The following is a 26,572-nucleotide window of genomic DNA, read 5'->3' as shown; positions in this document are numbered from 1 at the left end:
TCGGTTTTTCACTGGAAACCCAAGGTCTTCCCAAGCTTCTCGGCAGCCTTGGTTATGGCTCCTCGACTTCCCTGGTGGCCCTTCCTCACCATCCAAGCGCCTTCTCCAGATCCGGAATATCTGAGTCATCTGGGTCACAGATCACAAGGGAAGGGGAACAGACACCCCCCTCCCCTGCCCACCAGGACCTGTCAGACCCCCTTCCCTTCCTCCGTAGTCCTTCCTGCTCCTCCGCCAGCCTTCCCAGGGCTCTCCCAGTCCTCCCAGACAATTCCCAGCCCTCATCTCTGGCCTCCCGTTATTTTTAGTGAGCTAAATATACCCTGCGGGGTTCTTTCTTCACCGTCAGTAGAATTGCTGACCTTCCCTCTGGGTCAGCCCCACCTCCCAGGATGCAGTGCGGGAACTAACAGTCTGGAAGCGCTTCCTCCCAGCGGGGCCCTGGGGAGTCTCTCAGACAGAGTGTGGCTACCTTGCCCGGTGGGGTGTGTGCACGTGCGTGTGCGTGCGTGTGTGTGTGTGTGAGGCTTGGGGCTCTTGGCTGGCTTGGTGAGTCAGGAAGTGGCCGGTCTGGGCAGAGCTCTGAATGGAGCCACTGGTGGGAACTGGGAGCTGGAGAAAGAGAGTGAGTGACTGAAGTCACACAGTGAATCGGCGTCCAGACTGGGACACGAATCGGGGGGCACATGTCCTGAGCGCTCAGTGGTGGAAGGGACTTGAATGGACTCCTGGTTCACTGCCCTTCTGATGCTGGCATTTTCTCCTAAGGTGCCTTAGGCCAGTGACGGCTGGGATGCTTCCTTGGTGGGGAAATGCCACTTCCCAGAGAATTCATCCCTTTCTCAGACAGTGCTCACTGGTAGAACGTTCTGGTTCAGTGCAGGGTTCGCTGAGCCCGTCTCCATCACCTCCTGAATCGCTTTTGTCCTCCCTTGGAGCCCTTCAGTCTGCTAATGTTCCCTGTAGTCGGGAAGGGCTCCGGGACTGCTCAGCTGCCCTTCTGGGGATCCTGAAGGGGGCCAGAGCTGGCTCCTCTGAGACGCAGAGCACGAATGGGGGAGTGGCAGGCATCGAGGCAGCTGGGGAAAGAGGTATTTTGAGTCAGGGGACCTGCTTGGTGCTTCTCCACGGCGTCTCAGGGACAGCGCTGCCTACTTTGCTGAGTGTCAGGCCCCCAGTGCCTCCAACCAGGGTTTCTCGCTTCCCGGCTGGGCCGCTCAGTCATCTCCTCACTCGCGCCCTCTCTGCATCTGCGACGCTGGTGTTTCCTGCCAGTGTCCTCCTGCACCTGCTCCCCTCCAAGCTCAAAGGCGCACCCAGCCCCTGAGACACCCGACCATGGGGCCGAGCCTGGCTGTGACTCCTTGGATGCCGCACCTCTCCTCCTCTCGCTCTGTGTTCCCGCGCTCTGTCTGCACTTCCCGTGCGCCAGCTGGGAGCTGGCTGCCTTCTCCTCCCTGGGCTGGGACCCCTGGCTGTCTGCAGAGCTTGCCACTCTGTCACACACCACGTCTCCAGGAAGGGGCTGTGAGAGCCACAAGGTGATGGGTGGGCGCTGAGCACGGGCTCCGGGAGCTGCGGTAAATTAGCTTCCTGGACCCACCTCCAATGTGTGTGTGGAGGCTTCTCCACACCAACCAACGATGCTCCGGACACCAGCTGGGTGGCCTGCGATTCAACTCAATCCTGACACTATCTGCCTGGCCATAGCATCAGATCCTACAGGTTAAATGCTCAGTCCTTCCCCCCACGCCCCTTCAGGTACCAGTCGCAAGCCCAGGCTGTTACCTGTGCTTCTGACCAACTGGCTATAAATCAGAGGTGCCCAGAGCCTCCTCCACAGGTTCAGTGAATTTGCTAGTGTGGCTCACAGAACTCAGAGAAACATTTTACTTACTAGATTACCAGTTTATTTATTTTTTTATTTTTTAAAATTTATTTATTTTATTGTTTTTGGCTGCGTTGGGTCTTCATTGCTGTGCACGGGTTTTCTCTAGTTGCGGCGAGCGGGGGCTACTCTTCGTTGCGGTGCGCGGGCTTCTCATTGCGGTGGCCTCTCCTGTTGCAGAGCACAAGCTCTAGGCGCGCGGGCTTCAGTAGTTGTGGCTCACGGGCTTAGCTGCTCTGCGGCATGTGGGATCCTCCCGGACCAGGGCTCGAACCCGTGTCCCCTGCATTGGCAGGCGGATTCTTAACCACTGCACCACCAGGGAAGCCCTACCAGTTTATTATAAAAGGGTATAACTCAGGAATAGCCAGACAGAAGAGACGCACAGGCAAGGTATGGGGAAGAGGCACAGAGCTTCCATGCCCTCTCCAGGAGCACAGGTCTCTCCAGTCTCCAACACAGAAGCTCTCTGAAACACAGCCTTTTGGGTTTTTATGGAGGCTTCGTGACTTAAGCGTGATTGATTAAATCATTGACCATCAGTGATTGATTCAACCTCCAGCCCCTCTTCCATCCCTGGAGGTTGGGGGTGGGGCTGAAGTTACAACCCTCTGTTCACACAGTTGGTCCTCCTGGCAACCAGCTCCATCCTTAGGCGGGGTCCAAAAGTCACTCCATTAACATAACAAGAGACCACCTTTGTCACTCTCAGCACTTAAGAAATTCCAAGAGTTTTGGAAGCTGTGAGCCAGGAAATGTGGACAAAGACCAAATATATATGAAAAATATATTTTGGTCATCTCAGTGACCAAATATATATGTCTTATAAATCACAATATAGCATGGGACCTCCTTCCCTGCAGCCCAGGAGGTAGCTCTGGCCTGTGCAGAGGGTCCAGGACCATCTTCTAGCCCCTGTGATGGTGCTGAGTCACACTGCAGCCCCAGGCAGGTCCCAAGGCCCTCTGAACTGGGGCCCCCCACCCGGGCCCTGGGGCTGGTTGCATGGCAGTTGGGAGCACAGAGAGCTGGGGGTTTGCTCAGAAGGGACAGAGAACCCTGTCAGCAGCTGTGGATTCTCACTGGCCCTTTACTGAGGCCGATTTCTGGGCTGAGTCCGATGGACAGAGCTTGCCAGGCGTCCCCTGTTGGTTGTAGCTCGGATGACCTCAGAGGGCCAGAGGAACCTGCTGATGGTGTGAGGGGAGTGAAGTCAGGGCTTGTGGGATCCTTAGAAAACCCCAGAGGGACTGAGAGGAGGAGGAGGGGCCTCTGCAGGCTGGCCTCTGGGCTCCACCTGCCTGTCACGCGGTATTCTCACCCAAGTCCCTTCAGATGTGGCGTGCTGGGCTGTGTGCCCTGAGAAGATGCCAAAATTATCTAGATGCCTCTAGACTGAAGGGGAAGACACTACCCCTGTCCTGGGGGAGTCTTCAGGCCCACGAGGGTGCTGGACACACATGGAGGAAAGAAGCAACATACTCACAAATGTATTTTGAGAGCAGCTTGCTAATGAGGGTGTGGATGATACACCACGAAAACCATGACGGAATCTCCTCAGCCTTAAATACCAGAGTTAGGTCAGGAAGGGAAACCCACTGGGTGACAAAACATGTGAAACCCCCTGGCGGGGTGGGTCGGGGAGGCAGGAGGGCCCTGTGTGTTTGGAGCAGGTGCCGAGGTGAGCAGACACAGCGCTCTGGTGAATCCCTGAGTTTCCTTCAGGTGGTCTGAAGATGCTGCCGACCACCCCTGCCTCAGCTCAGGGCCACATCTTACCCTCTGCCGGCTGCTGGGTGTCGTCTGGGGGCAAGGTAAATAAGACCCAGGCACATGAAGTGTGTTGGGGGCAGTGTGGGTGGGCTGGTCCAGGGTTTGGTCCTGCTAAGCTCAGTGTTGGAGAGCGGTGGCCCAGGAAGGAGGCAGCAAGCAACGGGGCTGAACATGGCAGGGTGGGCGAAGGACCTGGGAGCTTGGCCCTATAACCTGTAGGAGGATCTGATGGCGTTGTCCTCTGTCTCTGCCTGTCCTGGTGTCCTGGTTTCCTGGGCCTTCTTAGCCTGGGGGCCACACAGGACCTTCCAAAATTCTGTGATATTGTTGACAGAATGGCAACATGGGTAAGTGAAGTTATCTGCTCCAGGGCAGCGTGCTTTGATGGACACGTGACTGACTGGCAGTGACCTTGTGATAGGATGTATGCATGGTGGTGCTGGGGCTGAGGACCTGAGGGACAGGGCTGTCGGATGGAGCACCTTGACGTGCAGGGCCTTAAAGAGGGTCCGACCGGGGGCTATGGGCCAAAGTCATGGTCTAGGAGAACGTGGAGCTCACATACATCCCACAGAAAGAAAATCTCAGCTCTGGTTATGTCTGGAGAAGGAGACAGGCTATGAGATATGATGTCCCAGTGAGGATGGGAGGTCCTGACCCTGAGTGGGGCCCACAGACATGCCCCCTTTCCTTTAGATCTCAGTAGAGCTAGAGGCCTCCAGTATTAACCAGCTCTGGTCCTGAAGCAGTGGACCCTGAAGCCTGCCCCCTGCTGGCGAGATCTATTCTAGATCCTGGGTTCCAGATCCTCAGAAGCTGCCAAGGATGTTCCTGTTGTTTGCTTTTTTTTTCACACACACTGTATTTGATTTTTACAAGAGATAAATAAACTGGCACCAAGCATTGTAAATGGATGACCACAACAAAAGCAACAATGATTGCAATTACCAAACAGGAAACACACTCATACTATGTCATAATATTGACATTCAGGCCAGTAATCCTCCACTGTAACAGCTCCTTTACTTTGCAGTGAAAATTGACTTGTATATTTTTTGCCTTTGAGTCCTTGTGAGATTTTATTTTTTTCATTCAAACAGAAAGTCACAAAAATTATAATCATCCTCATCAGTTCACTCAGTCCCATGTAATTAATTTTTTTTTCATCTTGATCTTTTGTTAGCACTTTTATGAATTCATCAGTTTTCCATTAGAGTTCTGAAAATGCTTATTCATTCAGTTCAGCAGTATAGTCAGTTACCAGAAACCTGTACTTGTCAGAGTCTTCTCCATGAATTCCTTGAAGATGAAACCCTTTTATAGGAACTTTTTTGCGAAAGCATCAGAGTACACCCAGAACTGTCTGTAAATGACAAAAGACTTAAAAATGACCACAGTTAAAGGTTTGATGAAAGTTCATAATAATGCAATTGACAAGGAAATTTAGTTACTTCTGAGATATACATTTTAAAGTAATAACTAGAATTATGACTTATAACATTATAAGATTTTTAGAAATTTTTAGAAATTTCATGTAATGTCTGAAACATTTATATTAACATATTTCCATACAAATGATCCAAAGAAAGTTTAGTATTAGTTGTTTTTTTTTGTTTTTTTTTTTTATACTGCAGGTTCTTATTAGTCATCAATTTTATACACATCAGTGTATACATGTCAATCCCAATCGCCCAATTCAGCACACCACCATCGCCACCCCACTGCGGTTTTCCCCCCTTGGTGTCCATACGTTTGTTCTCTACATCTGTGTCTCAACTTCTGCCCTGCAAACCTGTTCATCTGTACCATTTTTCTAGGTTCCACATACATGCGTTAATATACGATATTTGTTTTTCTCTTTCTGACTTACTTAACTCTCTATGACAGTCTATAGATCCATCCACGTCACAACAAATGACTCAATTTCGTTCTTTTTAATGGCTGAGTAATATTCCATTGTATACATGTACCACAACTTCTTTATCCATTTGTCTGTCGATGGGCACTTAGGTTGCTTCCATGACCTGGCTATTGTAAATAGTGCTGCAATGAACATTGGGGTGCATGTGTCTTTTTGAATTATGGTTTTCTCTGGGTATATGCCCAGTAGTGGGATTGCTGGATCATATGGTAGTTCTATTTTTAGTTTTTTAAGGAACCTTCATACTGTTCTCCATAAGGGCTGTATCAATTTACATTCCCACCAACAGTGCAAGAGGGTTCCCTTTTCTCCACACCCTCTCCAGCATTTGTTGTTTGTAGATTTTCTGATGATGCCCATTCTAACTGGTGTGAGGTGATACCTCATTGTAGTTTTGATTTGCATTTCTCTAATAATTAGTGATGCTGAGCAGCTTTTCATGTGCTTCTTGGCCATCTGTATGTCTTCTTTGGAGAAATGTCTATTTAGGTCTTCTGCCCATTTTTGGATTGGGTTGTTTGTTTCTTTAATATTGAGCTGCATGAGCTGTTTATATATTTTGGAGATTAATCCTTTGTCCGTTGATTCGTTTGCAAATATTTTCTCCCATTCTGAGGGTTGTCTTTTCGTTTTGTTTATGGTTTCCTTTGCTGTGCAAAAGCTTTGAAGTTTCATTAGGTCCCATTTGTTTATTTTTGTTTTTATTTCCATTACTCTAGGAGGTGGATCAAAAAAGATCTTGCTGTGATTTATGTCAAAGTGTGTTCTTCCTATGTTTTCCTCTAAGAGTTTTATAGTGTCTGGTCTTACATTTAGGTCTTGAATCCATTTTGAGTTTATTTTTGTGTATGGTGTTAGGGAGTGTTCTAATTTCATACTTTTACATGTAGCCATCCAGGTTTCCCAGCACCACTTATTGAAGAGACTGTCTTTTCTCCATTGTATATCTTTGCCTCCTTTGTTATAGATTAGTTGACCATAGGTTCGTGGGTTTATCTCTGGGCTTTCTATCTTGTTCCATTGATCTATGTTTCTGTTTTTGTGCCAGTACCATATTGTCTTGATTACTGTAGCTTTGTAGTACAGTCTGAAGTCAGGGAGTCTGATTCCTCCAGCTCTGTTTTTTTCCCTCAAGACTGCTTTGGCTATTTGGGGTCTTTTGTGTCTCCATACAAATTTTTTTTTCTTTTTAATTTATTTATTTATGGCTGTGTTGGGTCTTCATTTCTGTGTGAGGGCTTTCTCTAGTTGTGGCAAGCAGGGGCCACTCTTCATCACGGTGCCCGGGCCTCTCACTATCGCGGCCTCTCTTGTGGCGGAATACAGGCTCCAGACGCGCAGGCTCAGTAGTTGTGGCTCACAGGCCCTGTTGCTCCGCGGCATGTGGGATCTTCCTAGACCAGGGCTCGAACCCGTGTCCCCTGCATTGGCAGGCAGACTCTCAACCACTGCGCCACCAGGGAAGCCCCCTCCATACAAATTTTAAGATGATTTGTTCTAGTTCCATAAAAAATACAATTGGTAATTTGATAGGGATTGCAATGAATCTGTAGATTGCTTTGGGCAGTATAGTCATTTTCACAATATTGATTCTTCCAGTCCAAGAACATGGTATATCTCTCCATCTGTTGGTATCATCTTTAATTTCTTTCATCAGTGTCTTATAGTTTTCTGCATACAGGTCTTTTGTTTCCCTAGGTAGGTTTATTCCTAGATATTTTATTCTTTTTGTTGCAATGGTAAATGGGAGTGTTTTCATAATTTCTCTTTCAGATGTTTCATCATTAGTGTATAGGAATGCAAGAGATTTCTGTGCATTAATTTTGTATCCTGCACATTTACCAAATTCATTGATTAGCTCTAGTAGTTTTCTGGTGGCATTTTTAGGAATCTCTATGTATAGTGTCATGTCATCTGCAAACAGTGACAGTTTTACTTCTTCTTTTCCAATTTGTATTCCTTTTATTTCTTTTTCTTCTCTGATTGCCGTGGCTAGGACTTCCAAAACTATGTTGAGTAATAGTGGTGAGAGTGGACATCCTTGCCTCGTTCCTGATCTTAGAGGAAATGCTTTCAGTTTTTCACCATTGAGAATGATGTTTGCTGTGGGTTTGTTGTATACGGCCTTTATTATGTTGAGGTAGGTTCCCTCTATGCCCACTTTCTGGAGAGTTTTTATCATAAATGGGTGTTGAATTTTGTCAAAAGCTTTTTCTGCATCTATTGAGATGATCATATGGTTTTTCTTCTTCAATTTGTTAATATGGTGTATCACATTGATTGATTTGCATATATTGAAGAATCCTTGTATCCCTGGGATAAATCCCACTTGATCGTGGTATATGATCCTTTTAATGTGTTGTTGGATTCTGTTTGCTAGTATTTTGTTGAGGATTTTAGCATCTATATTCATCAGTGATATTGGTCTGTAATTTTCTTTTTTGGTAGTGTGTTTGTCTGGTTTTGGTATCAGGGTGATGGTGGCCTCATAGAATGAGTTTGGGAGTGTTCCTTCCTCTGCAATTTTTTGGAAGAGTTTGAGAAGGATGGGTGTTAGCTCTTTAATAGAATTCACCTGTGAAGCCATCTGGTCCTGGACTTTTGTTTGTTGGAAGATTTTTAATCATGGTTTCAATTTCATTACTTGTGATTGGTCTGTTCATATTTCTGTTTCTTCCTGGTTCAGTCTTGGCAGGTTATACCTTTCTAAGAATTTGTCCATTTCTTCCAGGTTGTCCATTTTATTGGCATAGAGTTGCTTGTAGTAGTCTCTTAGGATGCTTTGTATTTCTTGGGTGTCTGTTGTAACTTCTCCATTTTCATTTCTAATTTTATTGATTTGAGTCCTCTCCCTCTTTTTCTTGATGAGTCTGGCTAAAGGTTTATCAATGTTGTTTATCTTCTCAAAGAACCAGCTTTTAGTTTTATTGATCTTTGCTATTGTTTTCTTTGTTTCTATTTCATTTATTTCCGCTCTGATCTTTATGATTTCTTTCCTTCTGCTAACTTTGGGTTTTGTTTGTTCTTCTTTCTCTAGTTCCTTTAGGTGTAAGGTTAGATTGTTTACTTGAGATTTTTCTTGTTTCTTTAGGTAGGCTTGAATAGCTATAAACTTCCCTCTTAGAACTGCTTTTGCTGCATCCCATAGGTTTTGGATCATCGTGTTTCCGTTGTCATTTGTCTCTAGGTATTTTTTGATTTCCTCTTTGATTTCTTCAGTGATCTCTTGGTTATTTAGTAACATATTGTTTAGCCTCAATGTGTTTGTCCTTTTTACGTTTTTTTCCCTGTAATTGATTTCTAATCTCATAGCATTGTGGTCAGAAAAGATGCTTGATATGATTTCAATTTTCTTAAATTTACTGAGGCTTGATTTGTGACCCAAGATATGATCTATCCTGGAGAATGTTCCATGCGCACGTGAGAAGAAAGTGTTATCTGCTGTTTTTGGATGGAATGTCCTATAAATATCATTTAAATCTATCTGGTCTATTGTATCATTTAAAGCCTCTGTTTCCATATTTATTTTCATTTTCGATGATCTGTCCATTGGCGTAAGTGAGGTGTTAAAATCACCCACTATTATTGTGTTACTGTTGATTTCCTCTTTTATTGCTGTTAACAGTTGCCTTATGTATTGAGGTGCTCCTATGTTGGGTGCATATATATTTATAATTGCTATATCTTCTTCTTGGATTGATCCGTTGATCATTATGTAGTGTCCTTCCTTGTGTCTTGTAACATTCTGTATTTTCAAGTCTATTTTATCTGGTATGAGTATTGCTACTCCAGCTTTCTTTTGATTTCCATTTGCATGGAATATCTTTTTCCACCCCCTCACTTTCAGTCTCTATGTGTCCCTAGGTCTGAAGTGGGTCTCTTGTAGACAGCATATAGATGGGTCTTGTTTTTATATCCATTCAGCAAGCCTGTGTATTTTGGTTGGAGCATTTAATCCATTCACGTTTAAGGTAATTATCCATATGTATGTTCCTATGACCATTTTCTTAATTGTTTTGGGTTTGTTTTTGTAGGTCCTTTTCTTCTCTTGTGTTTCCCACTTAGAGAAGTTCCTTTAGCATTTGTTGTAGAGCTGGTTTGGTGGTGCTGAATTCTCTTAGCTTTTGCTTGTCTGTAAAGCTTTTGATTTCTTCATTGAATCTGAATGAGATCCTTGCGGGGTAGAGTAATCTTGGTTGTAGGTTTTTCCCTTTCATCACTTTAAGTATATCATGCCACTCCCTTCTGGCTTGTAGAGTTTCTGCTGAGAAATCAGCTGTTTACCTTATGGGAGTTCCCTTGTATGTTATATTTCGTTTTTCCCTTGTTGCTTTCAGTAATTTTTCTTTGTCTTTAATTTTTGCCAATTTGATTACTATGTGTCTCGGCGTGTTTCTCCTTGGGTTTATCCTGTATGGGACTTGCTGCGCTTCCTGGACTTGGGTGGCTATTTCCTTTCCCATGTTATGGAAATTTTCGACTATAATCTCTTCAAATATTTTCTCAGGTCCTTTCTCTCTCTCTTCTCCTTCTGGGACCCCTATAATGCGAATGTTGTTGCGTTTAATGTTGTCCCAGATGTCTCTTAGGCTGTCTTCATTTCTTTTCATTCTTTTTTCTTTATTCTGTTCCGCAGCTGTGAATTCACCATTCTGTCTTCCAGGTCACTGATCCGTTCTTCTGCCTCAGTTATTCTCCTATTGATTCCTTCTAGTGTAGTTTTCATTTCAGTTATTGTACTGTTCATCTCTGTTTGTTTGTTCTTTAATTCTTCTAGGTCTTTGTTAAACATTTCTTGCATCTTCTCGATCTTTGCCTCCATTCTTTTTCCGAGGTCCTGGATCATCTTCACTATCATTATTCTGAATTCTTTTTCTGGAAGGTTGCCTATCTCCACTTCATTTAGTTGTTTTTCTGGGGTTTTATCTTGTTCCTTCATCTGGTACATAGCCCTCTGCCTTTTCATCTTGTCTATCTTTCTGTGAATGTGGTTTTTGTTCCACAGGCTGCAGGATTGTAGTTCTTCTTGCTTCTGCTGTCTGCCCTGTGGTGGATGAGGCTATCTAAGGAGCTTGATGGGAGGGACTGGTGGTGGGTAGAGCTGACTGTTGCTCTGATGGGCAGAGCTCAGTAAAACTTTAATCCACTTGACTGTTGATGGGTGGGGCTGGGTTCCCTCCCTGTTGGTTGTTTTGCCTGAGGCAACCCAACACTGGAGCCTACCTGGGCTCTTTGGTGGGGCTAATGACAGACTTTGGGGGGGCTCACGCCAAGGAGTACTTCCCAGAACTTCTGCTGTCAGTATCCTTGTCCCCACGGTGAGCCACAGCACCCCCACCCCCCGCCTCTGCAGGAGACCCTCCAACACTAGCAGGTAGGTCTGGTTCAGTCTCCCCTGGGGTCACTGCTCCTTCCCCTGGGTCCCCATGCGCATGCTACTTTGTGTGTGCCCTCCAAGAGTGGAGTCTCTGTTTCCCCCAGTCCTGTTGAAGTCCTGCAATCAATTCCCACTAGGCTTCAAAGTCTGATTCTCTAGGAATTCCCCCTCTCATTGCCGGACCCCCAGGTTGGGAAGCCTGACATGGGGCTCAGAACCTTCACTCCAGTGGGTGGACTTCTGTGGTATAAGTGTTCTCCAGTGTGTGAGTCACCCACCCAGCAGTTATGGGATTTGATTTTACTGTGATTGTACCTCTCCTACCGTCTCATTGTGGCTTCTCCTTTGTCTTTGGATGTGGGGTATATTTTTTGGTGAGTTCCAGTGTCTTCCTGTCGATGATTGTCCAGCAGCTAGTTGTGATTCTGGTGTTCTCGCAAGAGGGAGTGAGAGCATGTCCTTCTACTCTGCCATCTTGGTTCCTCTCTCCTGTTGTTTCTTGATGGCCATGTAAAAGGTGGAGCTGGCTCTGTCTTGGAAGTCTGTTCACATTCCTGGAGCCACTGGCATGTTGCCAAACCTTCAGGAGGTTGGTGGGGGGGCTCTCAGTGTGGAGGGACCTGATGCTCAGGAAACTCTGGGGGTGGGGTGGGGTGGGGGGAGGGGTTACCTGGGTGGTCTTGGGATTCAGGGGCTGCTGTTCCTTCCTCAACCTCCACGCTAATGGCACCCAAGCCATGGCATGGAGCAGTTACACTCCCAGGGCTCCACTTCTGCACAGAGCACAGAGATGACATACCGGAAGCCCCCAGGTGGTGAAGGATGGGGGCTGGACAAGGTGAGCCCCAAGAAGCAATAGGTGGTGTTCTTCAAGGGAATCTGGTCCCAGGGTCAGAGGACCTCAGCCACCAAGTGTTAGGGGGCTTTATTTGTCTCTGCTGAGTGAGATTCCTGTGGTTATAGCAGAAGCAGATTTCTCAGATTTTTAAAACCTTCTATTTTAAAATAATTTAAGATTCAGCAAAAAGCTGCAAGAGTAGTTGAAAGAATATTTTGTCTTAAACCATTTGATTCTATCTCCTGGCTCCTCACCCTGAATTTAGTGTGTATTTTCTCTGATTAAGGACTTTCTCCTACATAATAACCACAATGAAACCTTCAAAATGAGGAAACTAACACAGCTGTAGTTTGCTGGTAGTTGACACAGCACTACCATCGAACCCACAGACCCTCATTCAAGTTTCATCGGTATTATCAACAGTGCCCTTTATAACAAAAGGATCCAATTAAGGATCATGTGTTGTGTTAGTCGTTTTGTCTCTTTAGTCTCCTTTCCTCTGGGAGAATTCTTCAGTCTGACTTTTATAACCTTGTAACCTTGACACTTTGCGGAGTACAGGCCAGTTGTCCTGTAGAATGTCCCCCGTTTGGGTTAGCCTGATGCTTCCTCGTGATTAGATTTAGGTCATTAATCTTTAGCAGGAATAGAGCACAGTGATGCTGTGCTGCCCCCACTGTGTCCTAGTGTGGCACGACTTTGATTTGTTTCATTCCTGTGCGATTAACCTGGATCGTTTGATTAACTGGCATTTGCTAGGTTTCTCCACCAATCACGAATCCATTCCCTTTTCTAATGAGTAAGAATCGAGTGGGGTTGGGGGAGGGGGAGGTATTTTCTGACTCTGTAAATACTTTGTTCCATATCCAATTTTTACTCAGCAGGTTTGACACCCATTGTTATTTCTTGGTTGGATATCGTTTTGATGGTTGCTAAATGGTGATATCTTAAATCACTTATTAATTTTTTTCTGCGTTAATCATCTGGCATTCCACTGTAAGGAAAAGCGTCCTCCTGTTGTATTTATTCATTTATTTCTATATGGATTCACGTATTCCTATTTTATTCAATGGTTTAGTCTGTTACCGTCATTATTTATTTTCAAGTTTAAGTTGTACCAGATTTGGCCTGTGGGAACCCTTGAAAGCGGGCTTCTGTGTCCTTTCGACATTTTTTTTTTTTATCATTTTCTGAGTACTTCCTTGTTTTCTGGCACAAAAAGGTGTTCCAGGGTCATCTTCTACCTTCCCTGGCCTATCCCTGGAATTAGTTATTGCTCCGAAGAGCCCAAATTGCCTTTTGATGAAGTGAAGGAAAATACAGCTTCCCAGGCCCACCTCAGACCTGGAGTCTCAGGGAGATGGGCGTGGCTGTGAGCGGGTCTGGTTATCTGGGGCCGCCTGAGAGGCTGTGGTCCGCGTTACTAGAGCTTAGGGTGCCGGGCGCCCTGGCTGCTCAAGTGGCGACACCTGGCGGTGCTTCAGGAACCTGCATGGCTGTTAGGACAATGCCTTGGATCTGGGACTTAAAGGGTCTCATTGACTTCCTGGGCCTCCTCCTAGGTCTCCTGGGATGGGGAGCTGGCTCCAGCCTCCTTCCTCGGTGTTCTGAGCACCCGCCCATTCCACCCCCCCTCCCTTAGCCCGGCTGCCCAAGCCCAGGCTCCAACCTGAAGGGTTCAAGCTGCAGAGCTGGGTACATTCAGGACCTTGAGCTCCTTCCATCTCAGGACCAGGATTCACTCCAGGAGTTTCCGGACATCCCTAATATTACTCAGGAGAGATAGATGTCTAGTGAATTATGCTGAGTTGCTCAGAAGATGCATCATTAACAGTTATGTTTATAAAGCGTTTATCAAAATTTGGAGAAACGCTTACTGTCTAATATTAAGTAAAAGACAAGCATTTGCTGTACAACAGAGCTGTACATTATTCATTTAAAAAGATTGGAGAGAGTTATATCAAAATGTGAATAGTGGTGGAATTATGGCAATTTGTTTTCTTTTACATTTTGCTTTAAGGTTTTTGTAATTTCCAAACTTTCTTACTTTGGAGTTTTTATTACTTTGATCGAATAAAAGGCTGCCCCAGGACATCTGCTGGACCTGTTGTATCAGGGAAGGCTCGGCCAGGCCTCCACGGCCTGGGAGCAGCAAGACTAGAGAGCGCCATGGCTGTACCTTTTCTTCAGGTCCGGGTGCCCCTTTGAAGGGTGCCGGTCTCCTGGTAGGCTCGGGTGGGGTGGGAGCACAAGGCAGCCTTCCCCTGTCCATGTGAGTGGTGTGGTGGGTCACTCTCCTCTCCCTGGTCAAAGCCGGAGCATCTGGGGGTGAGATGGGGGGCAGGGGTGCTTCTGGGAGGGAAGAGGGCTCAGAAAGGTGAGCAGCACCCTGAGACCCTCTCAGTGCTAGCTGGGGCCTGAGCAGAGCAAGGCCGAGCTGTTGGTAGATAGACAAGGGAGGACCCTTGGCTGAGCAGAGTGGCTAAGGGGGCTTTTTCCGGAAGATGGGCCTATGCTGAGAGTTGAAAAATCCTGCAGGTGAGGTTCGATCGCTGATTCATTTATAGAAGCTTACTAGGCATTCTATTAACTAATTTAATCCTCATTTGACCCTATGCAGAAAGTGCTATTGCTATCGCTACCCCCATTTTACAGACGAGGAAACTGAGGCACAGAGAGTTTACAGATCTTGCCAAAGTCACACAGCTTCTGAGTGGTGGAATTGACTCCACATTCAATGCTCTTAACCACCTGACTATGCTGATGGGGCCACAGCCTCCTGCAAACCAGACTCCATATTTGGTGGAGGGACGAAAGGAACAGGAAGGATGCTGGAGGGTGGTGGTCGGAGGCTAACACACTAACCTGCTGCCCTCTCTCCCCCATCTCTTCCAGGCCTCACTGGTCCTGCAGGTGTCCTACACGCCTCTCCCTGGAACCATGCCCACGTTCCCACCTTCGACGCCTCTGGAACCCTCCCCGACTCTGCCTGACATGGATATGGTGGCTGGTGAGAAACCCACCCTCACCCTGGCAGGGCCGCGGGGGGAGAAGCCTAGCAGTGGCACCCGAGTCTGAGAAGGGGGTGCCTTCCTCATGTCGGGGGCTGCCCAGGCCTGGAGAAGGGAGGCCGTGGGTGGGTGGGGAGTCTTGAGAGCTGACTTCTGTCTTGCAAAACAAAGGGGCAGGAGGTGGGCTCCCCTAGGTGCCGCTAGGATTAGTGTGAGGATGCCTTCCTAGCACCAGCTGTTCAGGAAGGGGACTGTGCCAGGGCTGGGCACCCTGCCCTCTGCAGCCCCAGAGGGGTGGGAGTTTTAGAGGTAGGCCTGTGCTGAGATGGGGTCCATCCTAGGTGACGCCTGAGACCCCACCCACTCCCCAGAGCTGGATGCCTCCCTGCCCTGGCACTCCGTAGGCCTTGAGCAATGACATGTGACCAAAGAGCTGGATTTTCCCTGAAAGAGCCCTGGGCTGAAGTCAGGGGACCTGAGTTCCAGTCTTGCCTTTGACACCAAGTAGCTGTGTGACTTTGGGCTAGTCACTCCCTCTCTGGTCCTACAGTTCATTATTTGTGAAGTGAGCAGACTGAATTGTCTAAGTCTCAAGGTTGCCTCAGTTCTCTTTACTTACCTCTCCTGGCCTTGTGAAGTGAGGACCCAGCCCAGGGTGGCTGGCTTGCCCGGTGCTGGGCCTGGGTGCAACAGTCCAGCCTGCTGGGGTGAACAGGAAGCCACATAGATGGGCCAGGTGGGGTCTTGCCCGTGGGAAAGATTCTAGCGTTTCTCTCATGGTGAAGGGAGCTAGAGGCAAACCCAGCATGACACCCGGCAGCCCGTCTCAGGTGTGCCCCGAGCCTGTCCTGCGGCCCGTGTAGGGCTCCTGGTGAGGTAGGCAGGGCAGGGCCCCTCTTGTTGGATGTGGCACTGTCTGAGCTTGGAGGTGGGGAGATCCTTCTGGATTGGGGTTGAGGGGGGAAGCAAGGGGGTGTTCCTGGTGACCGAGGGTGGGGAGGCTGAGGGCCCCGAACGTTCTGGGGCCACTTTTGAGGTGAATCTGACAGAGTTGGGTTCCAGCCACTCGGGGAAGGCTCCTAGCGGTGACCAGTTCCCAGTCCTTCCCAGAAGGTGGTGAGAGGGACAGTCTGGACAGATACGGCACCTGTTTCGGAGCTTTGCGCCAGGCCGGGGCAGGCGGGGAGAGCAGGGTTGTGGTGGGGGGGCCCTAGCTTGGCTTCCCTCACCAGCTCCCTCCTCCCCTTCTGGGGCTGTGCCCTGCCCGTGTGCCAGGTGGGGGACAGAGCCGGGCTGAGACTTGGTCCCTGCTCAGTGACAGCACCGTGGACACAAGATACTCTGGAAAGAAGTGGCTGGCCCCCACGGGTGAGACGCGGGCCGGGCTGTCCCGATCCTACCACCTGTAACCGGCTCGCTTGCTGCCATCGTCAGCTCCCCAGAGTGGGACGACGTGGCCAGAAGGGCTCATCCAGCAGGACGAGGTGGGGAGGGCTGGGGCCATTCTGTCTCCTCCTGTCGACTCACTGGACTGACCACCCTCAAGTGTCTGCTGTTGGAAGCTCCTCTTCTTCTCCCTCATCCATCCTGGCTGAGTGGTGGGGAAAGAGAGGGCAAGGGGAGGTGGGTGCTCAGCTGTTGGGTCCTCCATCGGGGTCCCTGATGGAGGATCCTCCCAGGGGCCGGAGGAACCCAGCCTCATGAACACCCTCTCCTCCAGACACAGGAGGAGAGGAGGATACTGAGGACCAGGGGCTCACGGGAGACGAGGCCGAGCCATTCCTGGACCAGAGCGGGGCTCCGGGCCCAGGGGCCCCCATCACCCCAAAGAAGCCACCTTCCCATCCTCCCCCCTACCACCTCGGGGGAAGAAGGAAGAGAAGCACGCCCGCACCCAGAAAGCTGCTGTCGGACAAATCGCAGGACTTCCAGGTGACTGCAGTCTCCTCCTTCAGCCAGCAGCAGCCGCTGATGCCAGCGCAAAACTTGTCTGTCCAGCCGTGGGGAAGGTCCTAAGGGCTCTCCTAGGTGGGAGTCTGGTTCCCCTGGGTCCTGGGCAAATGCTAGATAGGGAGGCCATGGCTTGGGGCCTCTAGAAAAAGACTATGCGCAGCCCATGGTTTCGCTCTTAAAAAAAAAAAAAGGAAGAAAAAGGGTCACTGCAGAATCAGCATCACTACACTGTTATCTGCTTCCCCAGCCAGAGTTGCCCTAGCCAGCCGGTGCCGTGCTGTTCAGAGTGTGGTCCGTGGGCGAGCAGCATGGGTGTCACCTGGAAGCATGTCACAAAGGCGGGATCTTGGGCCTATCCCAGACCCACTGAATCAGAATCTGCACTGGAACAGGATCCCCAAGTCTGAGAAGCTCTGCCTATCTTCTTTTCTCCCTCTATCCATTTCCCCTATTTATAGCCATGATTTTTCTGAAGGTCATGTGCAATTTGAGTTTGTTCAAGTTTTTCACAGAATAAAACTATGAATATTAACCCTTTGACATTTTTTAATCCAAAAATCTATCCCATTTAATTTGCCTTTTTTTTTTAATTTTAATTTTTATTTATTTATTTTTTGACTGCACCATGTGGCATGTGGGCTCTTAATTCCCCGACCAGGGGTCGAACCTGGGCTCCTTGCAGTGGAAGTGCAGAGTCTTAACCACTGGACCCCCAGGGAAGTCCCTAATTTGCCTTTTAATTTGGGTCCTTTGCTTGTTCTTTTTCTTTTCAACAGAATTTTCCATTTTGATGTAATTGCATTTAGTGATATTTAACTCTTCAAGACTACTATTAAAGTTAAAAACAGGAAACTTAAATATTTATTTATTAAATGAAACAAATTGTAAAAATATGCTTCAGTTCTAAATTGTGGTAATTTCAGCAAAAGTTCTAGTTATAACCACTATGTTTGCCTGAGAGACAAAATTCTAACTTATTTTTATTATTATTCACAAGATGTGTTATTTTTTTTCTCCTTAGAAAATTAATACATTTTTTTTGGTAGAAAATTTGGAAAATACTGTACAGTGAAGAGAATAAAATCACTCACCCCCTTCCCATTGCCATTGATAATATATTCTATAGTATCTTATTTTTAAAAAAGAATTGATTAATAAGGAAATAACTGCTGATTAGAAATTAGAACCAGTAAACCGCATTTTTTCATGAAAGTTTTAATACTTTAAAATGTATTATTTTTAAATATTTTGCCTCAATTTGGAAGCACAGATGTTCTTGAAACCTTCATTTACTGACAGTTGAATGAAGAAAACTCATTTCTCAGAATGTCAGACATTCTGTCTTGCACCTTATACTACATAAGAATAAAGTGGGGTTACATCACTATGTAACTTTGACCTCTGAGGGGATTGTCAGTGAGGAATATTCAAGCCACACAGAAACATCAGCCTCAAGGGGTCTGAGGTGGGGCTGTGCATGAACTGAACGGGGGTGGGATCCTCAGCCCAGCCCTGGGATTTACCGCTGGCAGCTTACTTGGGGCAGCCTGGCAGCTCTTATGTGGAACCATGGGATTTTATAGATGCAAGGGACCTTGGTGGGAAGATATTGTTCTTACAGTGTTCTTCCTAATTCCTTTATTTATTTTTTTTTGAGGAATATTGCTTTTGTTTTGGTTATTTGACCGTTTTTTCTTTTCTTTTTTAATTTATTTATTTTAATTTATTTATTTTTGGCCGCGTTGGGTCTTCATTGCTGCCCGCGGGCTTTCTCTAGTTGTGGCGAGCGGGGGCTACTCTTTATTGTGGTGCGCAGGCTTCTCGTTGCGGTGGCTTCTCTTGAGGTGGCTTCTCCGTTGCGGAGCCCGGGCTCTAGGTGTGCGGGCTTCAGTAGTTGTGGCTCGCGGGCTTCAGTAGTTGTGGCTCGCGGGCTCTAGAGCACAGGCTCAGTAGTTGTGACGCGTGAGCTTAGCTGCTCCGCGACATGTGGGATCTTCCCGGACCAGGGCTCGAACCCATGTCCTCTGCACTGGCAGGTGGATTCTTAACCACTGCACCACCAGGGAATCCCCTAATTCCTTTTTAATACCTGTCCCAAGAGGCCAGCTGTGAGGGTGGTCCCTGAGATTCCTGACTCTCTCGGGCGGGGGCCGGGTGCCTGATGACTTCTCCCTTTTCTTGCTCATGCCCCCTCCTGGCTTTCAGATCAGGGTCCAGGTGATCGAGGGACGCCAGCTGCCGGGAGTGAACATCAAGCCTGTGGTCAAGGTCACTGCAGCTGGGCAGACCAAGCGGACGCGGATCCACAAGGGAAATAGCCCCCTCTTCAACGAGGTGGGAGACCCTGGGTTAGAGCTAGGACCTTGGTGGGAGCACACGGCAGATTCCTGGCAGTTCATTCAGTGTTTGCACATGGCGCTAGCGTTGGGTGGAGAGCTGTGTCAGTTCCTGAGTAGGTTATCTGAGGAACTGGAGGGAGGGTTCCTGCTCGTACTCCTGCCTTGGGCTCCCCCAGCTCCACATCCCCATCATCCCATGGGGCCGGCCACCCACCCTGTCCCTGAGGTGACAACCTCCGTGAGGTCGAATCCCCAGAGCTCGGTGCTGGGCTGATACCACTGCTCACTTGTTGTGTGGACCAGACCTGGAGGCTGGGCGGTGGCTGTGCCCTCCCGCCCGGGCTCAGCGGACCTTCATCTGTCCCCCTTTCACCCTGAATCATCAACAGACTCTTTTCTTCAATGTGTTTGACTCTCCCGCGGAGCTGTTCGACGAACCCATCTTTATCACGGTACGTGGCAGCCCCCGAAGGCCCTCTGCGGTCTCAGCGTGCATGTGTGAGTGTGTGTGAGTGTGAGTGTGAGTGTGTGTGGGTCAGGCACCCACCCCCCACCCGAGCCTAGATGACGGGGAGCAGCTCACAGCCTCGCCCCCCTGGTCACAGGGTTGCCTTCTGAGCTCGGATGCAAGTGGCAGCCGAGTGTGGAGTCCCCGCTGTTCAGGGTCAGGTGCCTTAGGCCAGGGTCCTGAACTAATTTTGGCAGTGGAGCTTTGATTTTCATCTTATTTTGTTTGTCTATATGCCTGCTTCTGGCAAGATTTTCTTTCTCTGGACCTCAGCTCTTTTTTTTTCCCCCTTTCCTTTGAAAGGCAGTATAGTTTAGCAGTTAAAAGTGTGGACTCTGGAGCTAAACTGTCTGGATTCTAGTCCTGCCTATACCGTGTAGGGGTTGTGTGATTCTGTACAAATGGTCTCTCTGTGCCTCTATTTCTTCATCTGTAGAATGGGGATAATAATAGTACCTACTCATGGGGTTCTTGTGAGGGTTAAACATTGCTTGGAACAATCTCTGGGATAGAGCAAGTGCTACTGGAGTGTGGGCTGTTATTTTTTGGGAGGGAAGAGCAGTTGGATTGGTCCCTGTCTGGGTCAACCTTTGCTAGTGAATGAGAGTTTGAATTTGTCTTTCCTTCCAGGTGGTGGACTCCTGTTCCCTCCGGACAGATGCTTTCCTTGGGGAATTCCGGGTAATGGTTTATTTTCTTTGAAAGCAGTCAGTTCTTGTTTATCCATGTTAATGGAAGCTCTGTCGATGATGGGCAGTGTTGGTGCTCCAGATATCCTGTCTGTCTTGGTCTGTGTTGGGGAAAATGTAATGAAAAAAACAAAACAAGATCTTCTCCTAATCCAGAAATCCTCTCCACAAAGGTAGTAGAGAAAGAAAGCACTTTTGTTATTGAATAAGCATTAAACCAGAATATGATGCTATCACGGGCCATCCGCTAAGAGATTGCAAAGACAGAAAGTAATCTTGTATAGAGCCAAGCAGACACAACCCTTTCCGTATATGTTCTCAAGATAAACAATAACTAAACAATAACTAGTGCCTGAGTTAGTGGCCTGGATAGTACCCTCAGTCACACATAGTTCATCCTAAATTTACCTGGTAATTGGGGTGACCATCTGTGTTTGCTAATTGACTTTATCCACAAGAAAAGACAGAAAGCAAGCTCACATTTTTATGATGGGGGGTAGATTTACAATTCGGTTAAGGTAGACCCTTCCCTTTCCCAGAGATGGGAGAGCCTGGAGAAAGGCACTCCTGGATCATAAAGCTGACGAAAGGCTTATTTGGTTTCTAAAAAGGTACATTTCAAAGAGAGAGAAAGTACTTACATTAAGTTTTCCAATGAAAATGTTCTGACAAAAAGACAGGAGAGGGAAATCTCTCCCCTTGTTTCCAACAGGGAGGATTCAGCTTCTTTTTTAAATTCGCATTTGTTCTTACATCTTGGAAAGACAGCGTGGGACCTGAGTTTAGGCAGCCCTCCTCCTAATTCTGACCATCTCGGGCCAGCGTGACGCCAGCGCTCTGTGCCCTGGGCTCACCTGGGTTGGGAGTGGGGTCCAGATGTGGAGTCCATGGGGATGGGGTGGAGTGGGGTGGGGGGCTGTGGAGAGAGCGGGGAAGCCTGCCCCCTCATTTGTCCCAGTTGTGCAGACGTGAACACTCCACTGCAGAGGACCTTGAACCAACGGCATAGGATGGTTTTAACAGATTACATAGTGTAAAGGCAACTAGTAATGGAGACCTTCACGAATGGTGTTTTAATGTCATTCTTATTGATTTTCTCATTTTGAAATAAGCATTTATCAGATGGAAAGAAAAGGCCACAGGTTTATTTGACCCTCCTCTTGCTATCCAAATAAAATATGGCCCCTTCTCCAAGAGGTAGTCACAAGATAGAAAACGGAGTCTGTTTTTCTGGAGAAGCAGATTTTTTTAAAAGAATGGGCTTGTGCTGGAGTCATTCTGTAACACTTATGTTACAGGATCTTATGTTTTGAGTCTCTAATCTTGTTATAAGAACCCAAGGGTTAGGTTAAAAAAGTATTCTTTTTTCTAATTATAAAAGTATCTATGATTTAAAAATACTTTGTAGTTTTTGAGAGCAATTTTAGGTTCATAGCAAGACTGAGTGGAAAGTACAAAGTTCCCACATACCTCCTCCCCCCACACATGCATAACCTCTCCTACCATCAACATCTGACTAATCTGTGATTTTTTTAATAGAAAATTATAAAATATAGGAAAGAATAAAAATAAAATAAAAATCACCCAAATCTACCACCCAGAGGTAGTACAGTTAGCGTTCGGTGTGTTTCCTTTGCTCTGTCTTTTCTATGCATAGATATACTTTTACCAAACTTCGATCAAAATGTATTCCACTTTCTTTCCATGTGATATCAGAAGATGAACATTTCCCCATGTCTCCAAATGTTCTTCAGAACATGATTTTTAATGGGTTGGTATCATGCATCATACTTTATTTAACACTCTGGGGACAAGAGTGTGACGTGTGCCTCCTTCTGTTTGATTTCAGATGGACGTGGGCAGCATCTACCGAGAGCCCCGTGAGTCACCCTCTCCTCCCCTTGGGCAGGTCCTTGCATTTGGGTTCTGGAGGCTGCATGGGGGCACCCATTTGGGACACTCATCTTTCCTTCTAAGGGATTTTAGAATTTAGAGGTGGGGTTTGATCTTGGAGGTGAGGCTGCAGGAATGAAGAGAGGACAGGCTTTCATCTTCTGGGTAAAACAGGCCCCCAGGGAGATCGAACCCGCACGTGGGTCTCAGCTGGCCCAGCTTGGGGGCTAAATCTGGAAGGCCCAAGCAAGGGTTGCTGGGGACTGGGGTGCCTCCAGATGGGACGGGTCATTTGGATGCCAAGTCTAGGATTTCTCTACACCCTGGTCTCTGCTGTGGTCTGGTCACTTCCTGAAGGGGAGGAAAATGGCCAGGGGTCTGGCTTTGGCAGCCTCTGATAGGGGTTTCTGTTAACATTTCTGACTTGGACCCAAATGAACACTCAAGGTACATTTTATTCTAGAATTGGAGTCCTTCCCCCATGTCTGGGTAGATGAGTGCCTCATCTCATCCAATGGAGTCCACCCGGGGCTCCCGGAGGTGGTTGTAGACTTGGGTCCTTCCAATTCTGGGATCACCAAGGGTGTTGTCTCTCTTAGGACATACTTATCTCAGGAAGTGGCTGCTGCTTTCGGACCTGGATGATTTCTCTGCTGGGGCCAGAGGCTACCTGAAAGTGAGCCTTTGTGTGCTGGGGCCTGGAGACGAAGCCCCCGTGAGTACATTTCCTCATCCCCCTCACAGCACCTCCGCCTGGCCTTGGAGGCACCAAATGAAGAAACAAAAAAACAACCTTAGTTTTTCTGATTTAAAAGAATACATGGCAATTATGAGAAATGTAGAACATGTGGAAAAGCATAAATAAAAAGTGAATCACTCATAATTCTACCCATCAGAGAGAACCGTCATAAATACCTTCTTGCATATTCTCCCAGAAGGATATACGTGTATATTTTTCTTTTTTTTTTGGTGCAAAAGTGAGATCACTCACTCTGTAATGTATTGTAGTCTGAATTTTATCACCTAGGAATATATCATTATCATCTTTACGGTCAGTAAGTAAAGTTATAAGTTGGAGGTGGTAAGAATGAGAAAGGCTTTCAGAGTTGGGGAAGTATCAGCATCTCTGTATGTCTGGGGAGAGGAGAGAAGGTTTGGAACAGTTGTTGAGGAACAAGGGGTTAATTAGATACAGACAGAAGGATTTCTTTTTTTATTTAAAAAAAATGAAAAAAATATTTATTTGTTTATTTATTTATTCGTTTATATTGGTATCTATAAGTTTGTTTTCTGTGTCTGTGAGTCTATTTCTGTTTTGTAAATAAGTTCATTTGTAACATTTTTTTTTATATTCCACATATAAGCAGTATCATAGGACATTCATCTTTTTCGGTCTGACTTACTTCACTTAGTATGATAATCTCTGGGTCCATCCATGTTGTTGCAAATGGCATTATTTCATTCTTTGGTTGAGTAATATTCCATTGTGTGTGTGTGTGTGTGTGTGTGTGTGTGTGTGTGTGTATGTATGCACACACACCACAAGACAGAAGGATTTCTGAGCAGACACAAGGGCAGACACTCTGGGCTGGAGGCTTTATGGGAGAGTGACCTCATAATACTCAGTGGCCTGGAAGCAGAAGGGGGGTAGGATGGAGGTGCTGTCAGGTGTGGACAAGGCAGGTGTGGTGGAGGCACAGGACTGAGGTAGCTGATGAGCCTGGCGGGGAGGATGCAAGAGGACTGGGCATAGAGCTGATGAGGAGGACAAATAATAGGGAAGGGCTAGGGAACACACATTTATTGAGTGCCTGCTGTGTGCCAAGCTCTGTGCTGGGTGCCTCACTCGGTGTGAGGGGGGTTGGAGGAGGTGGATAGGTTGAAGGCTGTCTTTAGAGAAGGGTCTCAAGGTCAAGGTCTTCCTAGAGGATTGGTTCTGAGTGGCTGGAGGTTTGAGATATGGCCATCCCTCTAGCAGCTGCAGGGGAGGGAGATTAAGATGCTGTTGGTGGAGGACAAGGAACTGTGTTGGTGAATGACTTGTCCACGTGGATGTTGATTATCTTATGGGAGAATTGGAAATCAAATACGCAAAAGTTGAGGCAGATACTGAGATCATCAAGGCAGGGTGAGCCAGGAGGAGTGGGAGAGGCAGGAGGGGGGAAGGCAGGTCTCCAGGAGGGCTGGGGAGGTGGAATCCCCAGGGAAAGCCGCATGTGATCTTGGAGGCGGAGGGCAAGTTCCATGAGGCTGTTAAGGACGAGGAGCTGGCTGCTCACGAGAGCTCAAGAAGCCGCTGTGGAAAGGGTTAGGGGAAGGAGAACCCCGGGTGCCGTGCAGGGGCCAAATGGAGCTCAGGTGGACCAGCTCCACCCAAGGGCATCTCCCCTGATCTCTCATCCCATGTCCCTCTGTAGCCCAGACAGACATTGTGCCTTCCTGCTCCTTTTCCTTCTACGTGGACTCTCTGAATCTATTACCTTTTCCTAAAACACTCTTTCCTCCTCTTCCCATCGATCAGACCCTTGTTTTTCCCAGATGAAACCACTTTTCTTGAGACCAACTCAGAGGGAAGTCCCTGTTTTCTGCTTCAGCTCTTGGTGGCTTTCAGGATGGGAGGAGCGGCCATCTTTTGGTTTCCCACAGTAGCTTCTCAACTTCAGCATTGCCTTCTTCTTTTTTTAAAAATTAATTTTATTGGAGTGTAGTTGATTTACAATGTTGTGTTAGTTTCTGCTGTACAGCAAAGTGAATCAGTTATAAATATACGTATATCTACTCTTTTTTAGATTCTATTCCCGCATAGGTCATTACAGAGTATTGAGTAGAGTTCCCTGTGCTATACAGTGGGTTCTTATTAGTTATCTATGTTATATATAGCAGTGTGTATATGTCAATCCCAATCTCCCAATTTATCCACCCCACCCTTGGTAACCTAAGTTTGTTTTCTACATCTCTGACTCTATTTCTGTTTTGTAAATAGGTTCATTTGTACCGTTTTTTTAGATTTCACATGTAAGCGATATCATATGATATTTGTCTTTCTCTGTCTGACTTACTTCACTCAATATAACAATCTCTAAGTCCATCCATGTTGCTGCAGATGGCATTATTTCGTTCTTTTTTATGGCTGAGTAATAGTCCATTGTATATATGTACCACATCTTCTTTATCCATTCCTCTGTTGATGGACATTTATGTTGCTTCCATGTCCTGACTATTGTAAATAGTGCTGCAATGAACACTGGGGTACACGTATCCTTTCGAATTATGGTTTTCTCCGGATATATGCCCAGGAGTGGGATTGCTGGATCATATGGTAGCTCTATTTTTAGTTTTTTAAGAAACCTCCATACTGTTCTCCATAGTGCCTGCACCAATTTACATTCCCACTAGCAGTATAAGAGGGTTCCCTTTTCTCCACACCCTCTCTGGCATTTATTGCTTGTAGATTGCCTTCTTCTCTGAAGCCTGCCTCACTGGTTATTTCCCCTGGTCTTCTGGGCTGTTACCTACCCCTGGCACAGGCAGAGCTGGTGCAGGAGGGTCCTTGCTGGCAGATTCCCATCTTTGCCATTGTTCTGAGGTCTGACGTGTCCTTGCTGATGAGCCATCAACGTCTGATCTTACTTCCTTTCAGACCCTGAGCTTGGAAATTGCTCTCTCCGCCAGTTTCTTCCTGCCTCTTTCCCTCCCTCACCCTCAGTGAATGGCAGTTCTTCCTCACTGAGGTTACAGCCCTGACCCCTCTCAGTTTCCCAGCCCATCAACTCCCTCCTGCAGCCTGGCCCCCATCCCCGATCCTCACGCTCACTCTGTGCTCACTAGCTTCTGGGGTCTGCTGCCACACCTCGTGTCCCCCACCCTCCCCACGACACGCTGTCCACACCACTCCTTGGTCAGCTTTAGTGGCGAAAGTCACCTGAGTTGCTGTCAACGTCTTCCTTTACTTGGGTGAGGTCTACTCCTTATCCCATCCTCCACAGTGGCTGTTTCCAAAATTTCTAGTCGGGAATTCCCTGGCGGTCCAGTGGTTGGGACTCTGCGCTTTCCCTGCCGAGGGCACGGGTTCGATCCCTGGTCAGGGAAACTAAGATCCTGCAAGCCACGTGGCACAGCCAAAAAAACTTAAAAAAAACAAAACAAAACAACTTCCTGGTCTTAAGCTCCGGCCTCGGTCCCCCTTAGACAGAGCTGCACAGCGGGAGTGATGTGAGTGCTTGAAGCTCCCTGGGTCGTCCGCGCACCTCCCATCTTCCTTCATCTTCCCTCCCTTCCCCACTCCCCATCTCCTTTGCATGTGCTCGTGCCCTCCATACCACCCCCGTCTTGTTCTTCCTGTCTCTTCTCTGGCTCCTGCCCTCTGGTCTGTGCCAGGCTCC

General features: G+C 47.3%; 1 protein-coding gene across 23 annotated transcripts in view; it reads left to right on the top strand.

Annotated features, from left to right (window-relative positions):
- DYSF (dysferlin) overlaps positions 1 to 26,572 on the top strand; it is a 231,080-nt gene that overhangs the window by 47,917 nt on the left and 156,591 nt on the right. For 12 of the 23 annotated variants that reach the window (XM_082356259.1, XM_082356258.1, XM_082356260.1 and 9 more), the window contains exons 5-12: positions 14,693 to 14,807; positions 16,084 to 16,176; positions 16,529 to 16,740; positions 18,967 to 19,095; positions 19,490 to 19,552; positions 20,239 to 20,289; positions 22,147 to 22,177; positions 22,790 to 22,905. In XM_082356259.1, the coding sequence (XP_082212385.1) occupies positions 14,693 to 14,807; positions 16,084 to 16,176; positions 16,529 to 16,740; positions 18,967 to 19,095; positions 19,490 to 19,552; positions 20,239 to 20,289; positions 22,147 to 22,177; positions 22,790 to 22,905 (810 nt within the window). The remainder of the gene's footprint in view (positions 1 to 14,692; positions 14,808 to 16,083; positions 16,177 to 16,528; positions 16,741 to 18,966; positions 19,096 to 19,489; positions 19,553 to 20,238; positions 20,290 to 22,146; positions 22,178 to 22,789; positions 22,906 to 26,572) is intronic. The other 11 variants (XM_082356261.1, XM_082356266.1, XM_082356263.1 and 8 more) reach the window with 1 other exon arrangement.

This window comes from Balaenoptera borealis (genome assembly GCF_965194805.1).
Source record: "Balaenoptera borealis genome assembly, chromosome: 15".
Lineage (NCBI taxonomy): Eukaryota > Metazoa > Chordata > Mammalia > Artiodactyla > Balaenopteridae > Balaenoptera > Balaenoptera borealis.
The sequence above is the reverse complement of the archived record's forward strand: the minus strand, read 5'-3'. Positions and strand labels throughout refer to the sequence as shown.